General features: G+C 40.2%; 1 protein-coding gene across 2 annotated transcripts in view; it reads right to left on the bottom strand.

Moving 5' to 3' along the window:
• The window catches only part of CAB39 (calcium binding protein 39), an 80,033-nt gene that overhangs the window by 23,459 nt on the left and 43,041 nt on the right, over nucleotides 1–13,533 (bottom strand). For both annotated transcript variants that reach the window (XM_029065480.2, XM_029065472.2), the window contains exons 2-4: nucleotides 9,351–9,508; nucleotides 1,491–1,655; nucleotides 9–127 (exon numbers count right to left, since the gene is read on the bottom strand). In XM_029065480.2, the coding sequence (XP_028921313.1) occupies nucleotides 9–127; nucleotides 1,491–1,655; nucleotides 9,351–9,464 (398 nt within the window). In that variant the 5' untranslated portion in view covers nucleotides 9,465–9,508. The remainder of the gene's footprint in view (nucleotides 1–8; nucleotides 128–1,490; nucleotides 1,656–9,350; nucleotides 9,509–13,533) is intronic.

Here is a 13,533-nt window from a genome sequence, read left to right as displayed (position 1 = left end):
GTACTTACCCTTTTAATAACATGAACAATATATTCTGTTGAGTGCAGATGTATTCAACGGTGGGAGTCCTTGTACCAATTTGTCTTCTGAGGATGTTATTGAAAATTTGAGCCACATCTTTTTTGCCCTGATGGAAATAAAATCTTTAAACATGTTTCTTCCCAAATAAATATAAGAGGTATAGTGGGCATTAAAATACAAAGGCTATTTTGCACTGGCACCTATAATTTACATGAAATTCTGAGTACTGAATTTAAAGCAATTCAAAACCATCCTCATGTCTTTTTTCAAAAATTCATTTCAGCACCTCCAAATTTCCAAATCCAGGTCTCATGGTTCTGCTATCGATTTTCAGGTGGTTTCTGGGCATGTGAAACAGGACCATAAAGTTGTCAGCATAGATTGTCTCTCTTTATTGTTGCATTGTACTTTCCAAGCACTTAGTAAAGTGCACTGCATACAGTAAGTACTCAATAAATGCAACTGAATGAATGACTGCAAGGGAGGCAGTGTAACTGGCCTTCCTATTTCCAAGTCCTGTACCATTAGCAGCAGCAATAGCACTTGTGTGCAAAGTGCTCTACTATGATTTGGGAAGGAATTAGATATGGTCCCTGGCCCTCAAGGAACTTACAAGCTAAGTATAAAGGGGGACGGGACATTGACGGTTGACACATAAGGAAAGACAAAACAAGAACCCACAAACCATAAGAGACAAGATCAGGGATAAATATGAAAATAAAATCCAAGGAGCAGTAGGGCACTATGGCTAGAAAAACAGAGTTTTAGGCTTCTTTGGGCTCGAATTTACGTTTGCAACTGGTTGCTGCTGCTGCTGCTACATGGACCTTAATCACCATGGGCTTTAGATCCCCTCCCAGTATTACTTAATGAAGGGAGAGCTTACGTTATACTGGGTTTCACGGGTCACTATCCTGGAATTTGAAAGCTACGTAGGCAGTGGCATTCAGCTGGCATCTTACAAATATTGCTGTGCTGAATTACTTCATTAGAACAAAGTTAGTTACGTTAGGATTTCATTGCAATTTTATCCAAATGCCTGACACAGTGACAAGAGAAGATATCCAAAATATTTGCACTATTTTGGTAGCAATATCTGATGCTGCCCATTTTTTCCCCCTGTTTGTAATACTCTGCAGGGGCATTAGAAACCATCAGAAATTCACTCAAGAGCTCCATCTGCTGTGCTGAGCCTCCAATTAACTAAACCTTTTTTCTACTAGAGGGCACGAAATTAATTTGGGTTGATTTTTGCATCCACAAATGAAGTTCCCCAAGGATGTCAGTCCTACAGTTTATTCAGGATTCAGTAAAGTTGGTGCTAGCAGTTGCCAAAATAATACAGATCAATTAGTGAAGGCGTGGAGTATCACTACTGCCTAGTAGTTCAAAGCAGCCCAAACAAAAGCCTCCCCACCCTAATCTGCAATCCTGAATCTGGCAATGGCAGTGAGAAATGATTTTATTACCTCAAAATCAATGAGCTGTAAATCAGCTACAAGGGTGCTGAGAAGGCCACTGTTGTAGAGTTCTTGAGCAAGCTGTGCCACAGCTTCTGTCTGAGGCTCTTTCTCGTTTGTGCCATAAAGGATTTCTTTCATGGCAACGAGATTTTTGGAAACCTCCTCTGTGGCCTGAAGGAGAGAGAGAGTTGGTTATTAATATCAAAGCTAAGACAACTAAAATCCATCAAGCAAGAGAATTTCTTGAGTGTTTAAGAGTACGGGTTCTTTCTTCCATGTAGGTGAATAGTTCATTCATTCAATCATATTTATTGAGCGCTTAGTATGCACAAAGCACTGTACTTAGCGCTTGGGAGAGTATGATATAACAACAGACACATTTCTGCCCACAACGAGCTCACAGCCTACAGGAGGAGACAGACATTGATATAAATAAATATACAGATTATACATATGTGCTGTGGGGATGGAAGGGAGAATGAATGAAGGAGCAAGTAAGAACGGCGCAGATAGGAGGGGGAGAAGAGGAGAGGAGGGTTTGGTCAGGGAAGGCTTCTTGGAGGAGATGTGCTTCCAATAAGGTTTTGAAGCATGGGAGAACAATTATCTGTCTGATATGACGAGGAAGGGCGTTTTAGCCAGAGGTAGGATGTGGGGGAGAGGTCAGCGGTGAGATAGATGAGACCGAGGTACAGTGAAAAGATTAGCAATAGAGGAACGAACTGTATGGACTGGGTTGTAGTAAGAAAGTAGCAAGGTGAGGTATTTATTGAGTGCTTACTGTTTGCAGAGCACTGTACTCAGCATTTAGGAGAGTGGTAGGCATGTTCTCTAACCACAAGACTCAATCTAGAGAGGGGAGACAGACATTAAAAGAAACTGCAGTGGTGAACATTAGTGATGTGGGGCTGAAGGTGGAGTGAGTATCAAGTGCTTAAAGGGTTACAGATCCAAGTGCATATGTGATTCATCCCATCGTATTTATTAAGGGATTACTGGGTGCAAAGCACTGCACTAAGCACTTAATGATGATGCAGAAGGGAGGGAGAGTAGGGGAAATGAAGGCGTAATTGGGGAAGGTCTCTTGGAGAGGATGTGATTTTTAAGAAGACTTTGAAGGTGGGGAGAGCCATGGTCTGTCATACAGGAAGGGGGAGGGAACTCCAGGCCAGAGGGAGGATGTGGGCAAGAGGTTGGCCGGGGAAGAGAGACTAGATCAAGATACCGTGGTGAGTAAGTAGGTGCTAGAAGAGCCAGGGGTGCAAACTGGTTTGTAGTCGGAAATCAGTGAGGTAAGATAAGGAGGAGAGCTGACTGAGGGATTTAAAGTTGAAGGTAGGGAGGTACTGTTTGATGTGGAGGCGGATTGGCAACCACTGGGGAGGTGTGGACTGAACTTTCTTCAAAAAAAAAATAATCTGGGCAGAAGGGTGAGGTACGGACTGGAGTGGGGAAAAGATAGGTGGTAGGAAGGTCAGTGAGGAGGTTGATGCGGTAGTCAATTGCTTGGGTCAGCACAGTACCAGCTTGGATGGAGAGGAACAGGCAGATTTTAATGGTGCTGGGAAGATGGAACCCACAGACAGGTGATAGACTGAATATGCAGGGTGAATAAGAGAGATGAGTGGAGGATAATGCTCAAGTTACAGGCTTGTGAGACAGGGAGGATAGAGGGGTTGTCTACAGTGAAGAGAAAGACATTAGGAGGACAGGGTTTGAGTGGCAACGAGGAGTTCTGTCTCGTACATGTTAAATTTGAAGTTATGATGGGACATCCACATAGATATGTCCTGAAGGTAGGACTTCAGAAAAGGAGACCATTGGTGGTGGAGAGGTATATTTGGGAATCACATTCCCTCCCACAAAAAGCTTACAGTCTATGTGCCAAGCATGATGCTATGCGTTGGGATAAATACCAGCAAATACGATTGGATACAGGCGCTGTCTCCTGTAGAACTCACTGGCAAAGGAGGAGATGGGTAAAAATACCCACAAGATGACCAATGGAAATGATCATATGAAAAGAGGGCAAGGGGGTTGGAAAATAGATTGATTAGAAATAAGGAAAAGGAAGCACATAAACTCTTCAAGTTAATGATAAACAATAAATGTGACCAGAAACACAAAATTCAAAATAGTAAAGGAAGTGGAATAGTCCTCACCATGTATTAAAAAGCTAGATTTACTCCTAAGACCCCCACAGGAGGAAGTGTTTTGGCTGACTGATTTGGAAGAGTATGGATCAAGAAAGTCCAATATGACTGCTGGTGTCTAAAATTAGACTAAACAAACTTAGAACTATGAGTCATTGATAAATTTCTAGATTCTATGGGGCTCTTCTCTTTCCTCATGTCACCAAAATAATTTCTACATCAGCAGGCTGCTCTCTTGGTCACTTTTTTAGCAGTGTGAGCAAATGCAATCCCACCAGATGCAACAGATAAAGAGCAAGCAGTGGACTGTTAGAGGTCTCTTTTTAATTTAGGATTTGATAATTCCATTTTCAGTCTCACAGAATAAGTGATTAAAATATGGTGTAATTAAACATAGGCATCTATACCAACAATGACAACATTTTAAAACTAGGGAGGTTCCCATATGTTTTTGCTTTTTATAAGATTATCTAAGAACAAAAAGCTACACTATCATTCCTACTGACTGAAAGTTTACCATGTGCAGAGCACTGTATTTAGCACTTAGGAGAGTACAATATAACAGAGTTGGTGGACACGTTCTCTTGCCAACAAGGAACAGTCTAGAAGGGGAAAATAATATGAAGCGCTTTTTCAGGTAAGAAAATGTACGCTGAATGAACTCTTAAAAGAGCTGCCATAGAAATAGATGAAGCGATCATACAAGATCTCTTTGAAAGCATCCACATATAATTCTAAACACAGGGACGCAAATGCAAAATCTGGCTACAAAGATTCTAAATTTAAGAATGTAACTATCAGCACATAAAGTTATAACAACTTTATCTGTAAGTCCAGGAGAGATAAGAGCCAGAAATAAAGTTAGAAACATTACATTTTATAGCCCCAATAAGGGGGGATATAGTCAACATCATGTTCTGGAGAGGCCTCTGAAAAAGAATTTATAAATCAACTGTAATAATAGCTGGGTTGTAAGTTTTGAAGGCTGCTTCCTTAAGTTATACTGCCTTATGATGTACTTGCCTTTCGGCATAAAAATTCAGTACAGCTATCAAGTTTACTGCGTGGAAAGAGGCAATGGTAAACCACTTCCATATTTTTACCAAGAAAACTCTATGGGTCCACTACCAGAATGACTGCAGCTGCAAGTGGGGGCATTCTGGGAGAGATGTGTCCATGGTATCGCTATGGGTTGGAGACAACTCAAGAGCATAAGACAAAATTTATCTCTAATTTGGTGTGTGCAAGAGCCTATTTGAGGGTTGAGATGCCTCCTTTCTTAGAGATTTGGAAAGAGAAGAGACTCACGATACAATTTATTCTTACCCCTAGCAATCAGCAAAAGAATGGTATGATGTTACACTTAAAATGCTGAAATTACTTCAGACTTAACTGTGACGCTTAAAGGGCATGTGGCCAAACCACTATTTCATCTCAGCTTGAGTAGAGGACTTTATATCTGGCCGGATTAATTTCTATCTATCCCAGTGCTTAGAACATTGCTTAACACATAATAAGCACTTAAATACTATTTTTTTTAAAAAAGATGACTGCCATCCTTAATCCACTACTAGATGGTACTTTCCTTTTTTTGGTGAAGGAAAAAAATCCTTTCACATTTGAGAGAAAAGTTTTAAAAATAATTATTTTCTCTTAATAATCCAAAGAAAACAGAAATATTTTTCCTATAGCTATAATTTGACCTCATTTTAAGATTTCTTTTCTTCCAAGAAAGTCACACTTTGCCAAAGTTTACATTTGAATCCAGAGTTTAAACAAAATCTTGGAGCTTGGAAAATGGAAAAATAAAAACCACCAAAATCTTAAACTCCGATAATGGAACTCCACAAGATGGGTCACAGAAAATTATTCACTGTATTTTTAAATGTTAATTTTATAAAGTGGGTGATGAATGTTATTTACCTATTTGACTGCATAAAAGTAGGAGTCAGCCCCATGCAGGAACCTTTTGAAAATATTTTATGTTTAATGTTCATTTAAAGAGTATTATATTGTGCTAAAATGTGGATACAAGACATTACAACCATATGTTAGTGGTTTTTATCTTGCAATTAGACACATCATGCATATAGTAAGATACATTTTTTGTATTTTGCAAAAAAGAAAGAAAAGGGCAGCAACCAAATGTGAGATTATGATTTCTGGTTCCAGAAATACTGAAAACCCCCAAACAAAATTTGGTCATCATCCACTGAAGATGAAAAAAATTCCCTAAACCACAATACTTTCTTTAAGAATATAGCAGAAAGGTTATTTTTCTTCTGGAATTTTACTCAGGAACAAGAAATGACTATCTTTTGAAAGTATGCCCTAACATAAGCATACAATACTCTTGAAACAAGACTTTAAAATTTATACTTCCTGTTTCTTTGTGGGAATTTTTTAGTTTATGTGATAAAAGCAGTTAAAGTCTCTATTACAGTTCCTCCCAAACATATATAAGAAGAATATTCTGACACCAAAGCAACATGACTATAATAAAGTCTTTAGATAAAAAATTCCACCACCCTACTTATTAACATCTCAAATTCACCTGTTAAACAAATGATAATGAATGCTTGTTTTAGCCATTATAATATATACCCCAAATATCTGGAACATTAAGAAAGCAAGCAAGGGCATCTAGTATGCTAAATTTCCAAATTCCAGGTTTTTGGTATATGGAAAACTGACTTTGGGGTTCTTAAATTTTAAGGAAGCCCAAGGTGAGTCAAAGATGATAGATGAGTGATGTAGCAGCCAAAATCTTAAATTCTGGGGAAAAAAAAATGGTCTGAAAGCAAAAATCTGGGAAAACATTTTGAGTGAATTTAAATATGCTACCTCAAGAGTAGATTCAAAAAGTCAAAGATGGTTTTCATTCTAATAAAATTAGGATTCAACTGAGAACTCAGATTTCTTATTTTTTTTTTTAAAACAAGATTTGCCTTCAGACATACAAATATTTTTACAAAAAAGTGGCAATTTCAATCAATTACTGGTATTTACTGAGGACTTACTGTGTGCAGAGCACTGTCCTAAGCACTTGGGAGTGCAACACAGAGCTGGTAGACATGTTTCCTGCTACAGTCTACTGGAGGCGACAGACATTAAATTAAATAAGTAATAATAATTACTGTGGTATTTGTTAATTGCTTACTATGCATTTAGGACTATATTAAGCGCTGGGGTAGATACAAGATAATCAGGTTGGATACAATCCCTGCACCACATGGGGATCACAAGTAGGGGGTAATAAGATTTACTCTCCATTTTATAGATGAGGAAACTGAGGCACTGAGGAGTAAGGTCATATCAGTACAAAAGTAGCAGAGCTAGATCCCAGGCCCGTGCTCCTTCCACTAGGCCATGCTGCTTATGGATATGTACATAAGTGCTGCGGGGCTGAAAGTGGGATGAATATCAAGTGCTTAAAGGGTAAAAATACAAGTGCATACATAGGGCAGAAGGGAGGGAATAGGAGGAGAGATGGCTTAATTGGGAAAGGCCTCTGGGAAGAGCTATGCTTTTAGGAGAGTTTGAAAGGGGTGGGAAGAGTGGTGGTCTATTGAACATGAAGCGGGAGGGAGTCCCAAGCCAGAGAAAAGACGTGGGCAAGGCGTTGATGGCAAAAGGTACAGTGTCTAACCCAGCAATTAGTACAGTGCCTGGCACACAGTAAGTACTTACCAAATACCCTAAGTAAGTATTTGGCAAGTTCTCCACAAACTTTTACCACAACAATCAATTCTCCCACAATTACTGGTTTTGGAGTATGCTTGGAAGGGTAATTAAGGAACTCTCTTCTGGTAACACATGACTATCTGGATGGGATGGGATGTCAGAAGAAACCGTTGTGTATGTCAAGGGGCAGGTATTACAATGTAAGTTTTCCTTTACTCAAGGATCTTGAAGAACATGAACCCCTGCAATTATTGGAGAGCTGCTTCTGTTTTTAGGTCCATTTTGAATCTATACAAACAGCTTTCCTACTAATAATAATAATTCATAATAATTATACTACTTTTAGTATATGTTATATATAATATATTATATATATAATTATTATGAACTATGTTATATACTACTTGTGAACTTAAGTGACTTCTTCAAATTTAAGAACTAGCCATTTGCCTTGCCATTCTTTTTTTTGTCATTCTGTTTCACCAATATATGTTTACGTCTCATCAAAATTCACAGAAATCAAAGAGGACTCAATCACCAATGTCCTTGGTTGTTTGCTTTTTTAACTTGAAATTCACATTGAAAAGAAAGAGGAAGGAAAGATAGGAATGAATGGAAAAAAACAAAACTGAAAAGTTAAATGATACCCCTCCCATCCCCCACCAAAAAAAGAATAAAAATGGAAGGTATTAACCCAAGAAGATGATCAGTAAATCAATAGCTTTTATTGTGCCCTTATTCTATGCAAAGCATTGCGCTAAGCATCTGGATGAGTACAAAATAAATGACAAGATCCCTGTCATCAAGGGCACTTGATAACAGGACACATGCATAGGTATGTAAGTGCCCCACTGCACTTAGGGACATATCTGTAACATTTATTTACACTAACATCTGTCTCCTCTACCAAGATTGTAAGCTCTGTTATAATGTACTCTCCGAAGTGTCTAGTACAGTGCTCTGCACCCAGGAAGCACTCAATAAATATGATTAAATGATTGATCAAGAAGTTTCAATCTAATGGGGGGAGAAAGACACTGCAAATAATTACAGGCAGGGAGAAGCAACTGACTTTTAAGATTTGCATATGAGAGCTACTCGGGGGAGGGACTACCCAAGTGCTTAGGAAATCACCAAAGTGCCAAAGTGGAAAGAGTGTACATTGGAGAAAGCGGGGGGAGGGAGAAATGGGATGGGGAGATGAGAGGTTAGTCAGGGAAGTTCTCCTAGAAAAGATGTGACTTTAGAAGATGGGTGTGGATGTGCAGCGGGACAGAAACATAACGCCACTCCAGGGTGGGGGGCCAGTGATCCACCTGACCCATATCCCATCTTCAACAGTGGGATGGCATTATATAATTCACGAGAAGAGTGTCTTCTTTTATGTCTTATTGTAATGTAATTTCAAAGTGGTAGGCATGGTATGGAATGGACTCAGACAGGAGTCAGTACTCCAAACAGAAATTTTATACAATAAATTTTGTTACAGGCCTCTGTCTACAGCTATATTGCTCCAATCTCCAGATGTTCTTTCAATACATAGTTCCTTAGACTACACATAAAGGATCTGCAATAATGCTGAGAGCTGTTATAATTACAGGAAAATTACAAGACTACCAGATTTGGAAGAAGCCAAGCTAAACAATTGCAAATCATTTACAAGGAGCTGGATTTCCTTTCCAAATGAAAATGCAGGTAAATTTTCAAAACAATCCTGGATAAGTTTTTAAAACAATAAAGTTTGAGAGGTCTAAATGATGATGTTTAAAAGATCAGTTGAAACGGATTCCTTTTAAGAGGAATGCTTATGAAAATATCAATTGCAAAAATGTCAGATGAATTACTTCCAGCACAGAATGAAACCACTTATAATGAACAAAATGCCCCTACTTGAAGAGTAATAAGAAAAAAGCTGTTTTGGGGTTTTTTTCCCCAGATTTGGGACGAGGGAAATCTATGGTTCTCCACTGTTAAATGTTGATAGAATGTTAAAATCCAAGAACTCAAAGTGTCCAGTTACATACATTACCTTTTCTGCCTTCTTGTCAGAAATATCTTGCTTTTCTAGAACTGCCATACTTTCCTTCAGATTCTTCACTATGTCTGCAGGAGACTTATGAGATTTTCCAAAGGGGAATGGCATGGCTGCAACCTACGTGGACCTTCTATCTTCTCTTTCTGCTTCACCTGGAGATGGAACACAAAACAGAGGTCAAACCTAAGGTGAAAGAAAATGAGTCTTTAGCAATCAGTGGAATTTACCGTGCGCAGAGTACTGTACTTAAGAGAGTACAGGGTAACAGAGTTCACAGATACATTCCCAGTCCACAAGGATCTTTAGAGTCTAGAGGGGAGATACATTACGATAAACAACGGATAGGTACATAAGTGCTGTGGGGCTGAGGGTGAGGTGACTATCAGGGGCTTAAATTGTGCAGATCCAAGTGCGTAGGTAATGCAGAAGCAAGAGGGAGTACGGAAAATGAACATTCAGTCAGGAAAGGCCTCTTGGAGGAGATGTGTTTTTAATAAGGCTTTGAAGGTAGGAAAAATGGTGGGCTGCTGGATATGAAGGGGGAGGGAGTTTCTGGCCAGGGGTTGGTGGAAAGATAGACAAGATTAACGTATGGCTAGTACAGGCTGGTGTTAGATAAGTGAAGTGTGAGAACTGAGTTGTAGTAGGAAATCAGTGAGGTAAGGGAAGTGAGAGAGAACTGAGTATTTTAAAGCTTTTCCATTTGATGCAGAGATTGGATGGGAACCCACTGGAGGTTCTTGAGAGGAGTGAGGAGACATGGACTAAATACATATATAAATATATAGAGAGAGATATAGATATAGATCTGGGCAGCAGAGTGAACCACGGACTGGAATGGGAAGAAAGAAAAGGCAGGGAGGTCAATGAGGAGGCTGATGCAGTAGTCCAAGATGGATATGATAAATATTTGGATCAGCAAGGATGCCATTTGGATGGATTTCAGCAATGTCGTGAAGGTAAAATCGATATGATTTGGCGACAGACTATGTGGATTGAATAAGACAGATGAGTTGAGGATAACGCCAAGTTACAGGCTTGTGAAACACAGAGGATAGTGGTGCTATCTGCGGTGATGGGAAAGACAAGGGGAGGTTAGGGGTTGGGTGGGAAGATGAGATGAGTGTTTCAGACATACTGTTTGAGGTGTTAGCAGGACATCCAAGTAGAGATGTCTTGAAGGCAAGAAATGTGAGACTACAGAGGAGGAGGAAAGAGAAAAGAGATCTTGGCTGGAGAAGTAAATTTGGGGATCATCCACGTAGAGGTGGTAGTTGAAGCCATGTGAGTGAATGAGTTCTCCTTGCGAGTGGGCGTAGGTGGAGAATACGAGGAGACCTAGAACTGAACCTTGAGGGACCACCCCCCAGTTAGGGGGTAGGAGGCTGAGATAGAGTGAGCAGCAGCAGCTAGAAAGATAGGAGGAAAACCAGGAGAGGGCAGTGTCAGTGAAGCCAACGTTAGTTGATAATTTTGGAAAATTATCCAAATACATCCTGAAGGCAGGACGAAATGTGAGACCGCAGAGAAGGTTGGGGGTCAGGGCTGAAGAGGCAGAACTGGGGATCATCTGTGCAGAGATGGTAGCTGAAGCCATGCAAGTTTCAAGTTTCAATTTTTACAAGACTAGCAGTTTTACACCTTTCTAAATGTCAAATTCTTGAATTCATCACGCTACATTGATCATTTGAGATTAGAAATCATCATTTTTTTCAATAATCAGCAAATCCGGAGTAAATTTTATCTAGAATACTGATCTACATACATAAATGACACAATGACAACCTTCCCCTTAAAAAAATAAAATGGCAAAATACATTGCACTTGAAATTTAATCTCAACTCTGATTATTTATAGAATGGCAAAATGATTTCAAGTAAAGAGTATGAGACGGAGTTAGCTGACTCAGGTTCATTCATTCATTCAACTGTATTTACTGAGCGCTTACTGTGTGCAGAGCACTGTACAAAGCAGTTGGAAGGTACAATCCCTGCCCACACTGGGCTTACAGCTAGAAGGGGCCAGACAGACATCAAAACAAGTAAACAGGTATCAGATGGCAGCTCAATAACTGGCCTGCTGTGTGATATGGGCAAGTCACAATCTCTTTGGGTCTCAGTTTTCTCAGCTGCAATAGAGGGATAAGACGCCTGCTATTCCAACACTTGGACTGCAAACTCCATGCGAGACAGGGTCTCTGCACAAACTTAACTCTCCTGTAACTAGCCTAAAGAAGCATTTAACAAATACTCTAACACCTAAAAGAAGCAGCGTGGCTCAGTGGAAAGAGCCCGGGCTTGGGAGTCAGAGGTCAAGGGTTTGAATCCAGGCTCTGCCACTTGTCAGCTGGGTGACTGTGGGCAAGTCACTTAACTTCTCTGGGCCTCAGTTCCCTCATCTGTAAAATGGGGATTAAGACTGTGAGCCTCATGTTGGACAACCTGATTAGCTTGTATCTACCCCAGCGCTTGGAACAGTGCTCTGCACATAGTAAGCGCTTAAGAAATACCAACATTACCCAATTAGACTGTAAGCCTGTCAATGGGCAGGGACTGTCTCTATCTGTTGCCGATTTGTACATTCCAAGTGCTTAGTGCAGTGCTCTGCACAGAGTGAGCGCTCAATAAATACTATTGAATGAATAAAATGCCAATGCATTAGGTTTTTCTCCTACATCCTGGACATTTCACTACTAAATATCAGCACTAGAGGGACTCTAAAGGAAGGAATATTACAGCAAAATCCTACACGCCACTGCAGCTGCTCAGAGAAGTCAGGCCTAGGAAGACTCCTACATTGGAATCATCGGATCGGTGAAAAATTGATTAGGTTCTAGACGGTCTCAGAAATTCCACAATTGTTTAAAAAATAAATTTAAACAGGTACTGAAATACAATACTTAGTACATATGCCAGAAAAAAAAATGTTGCATTAAAATTATACTGTCTTTGATTTCAAATGTGCTGTGTTTCTGAAGATGTTAACCAGGTACTCCCATTCCCAGAGAGGCCTGAACAAAATGAACCAGGACTTATTTTAGCTATTTGTTAAGCGCTTGCTATAAGCCTGGCACTGTACTAAGAGCTGGGGTATATATAAGAGAATCAGGTTGGACAGTCACTGACCCACACAAGGCTCACAGTCTAAACCCCCATATTTTTTTTAAACAGATAAGGTAACAAGCACAGGGAACTTAAATGACTTGTCCAAGGTCACACAGCAAATGGTGGAACCGGGATTAGAACCAAGGTCCTTCTTCTGACTCCCAGGCCTGTGCTCTATCCTCTAGGTCATGCTGCTTCTCTAAAGGAATAAAACAAGGGGGGATGTCAGGAATGGATTTAAGGAGCATGATAAAATACTCATAAGGGACTTTCGGAATCTCCATCCCTAGACATTTTTAAACCAACATACACGTGATCGGTACAGGATGGTTTTGTTATCCAATTGCCCTGGAGGCAAAGAAGAAAGCCACATGATTGAGAACCCATCTGGCTCTATGATTCTGAAGAGGAAAGCTCATCACAACTTTCCTCTCTCCTCGTAGTCACTGTCCACCGAAACCGGGTCACCATTTTCAACTCTGGACTAGCAGCATTTTGCCCCCAGAGAGAGAGGAGCCAAGGACGATGTTGCTGTTGCAATCTTCGGAAAGAGAGAGGTGAGCGGTATGGTACATTGGGATGGGAAAGTTAGGAAGAGGAGAGGATTTAAGAGGGAAGGTGAAAAGATCAGTTTTAGGCACACTGAGTTTCAGGTGCTGGTAGGACAGCTATATGGAGTTGTCTTGCAAGCCAAAGGAAATACAAAATTGCAAATGGGAGTGGGGTGTATGTGGGGGGAGAGTCATGGGAGAAGATACATTCCCCCCAAAATAATAACAGTAATATCTAAGTGCTTAATATATGCCAAGCACAGAGCTACATACAAGATAATCATGTCAGGCACAGTCCCCCACAGGGTTCCCAGTCTATGGGGGAGGGAGAATCGGAGTTGAAACCCATTTTGCTGATGAGGAAACCGAGGCACTGAGAAGTTAAGCCACTTTTCCAAGGTCACGCAGCCGGGATTGGAACCCATATCCCCTGAGGGACTGTGCTCTACCCACTAAGCCATGCTGCTTCTCTAGTGAGTATAAAGCACGGTGGATAGAGAGGATCAAGAAGAGAGTCTTAAG

The sequence above is a fragment of the Ornithorhynchus anatinus genome, chromosome 1, assembly GCF_004115215.2.
Source record: "Ornithorhynchus anatinus isolate Pmale09 chromosome 1, mOrnAna1.pri.v4, whole genome shotgun sequence".
Lineage (NCBI taxonomy): Eukaryota > Metazoa > Chordata > Mammalia > Monotremata > Ornithorhynchidae > Ornithorhynchus > Ornithorhynchus anatinus.
The sequence above is the reverse complement of the archived record's forward strand: the minus strand, read 5'-3'. Positions and strand labels throughout refer to the sequence as shown.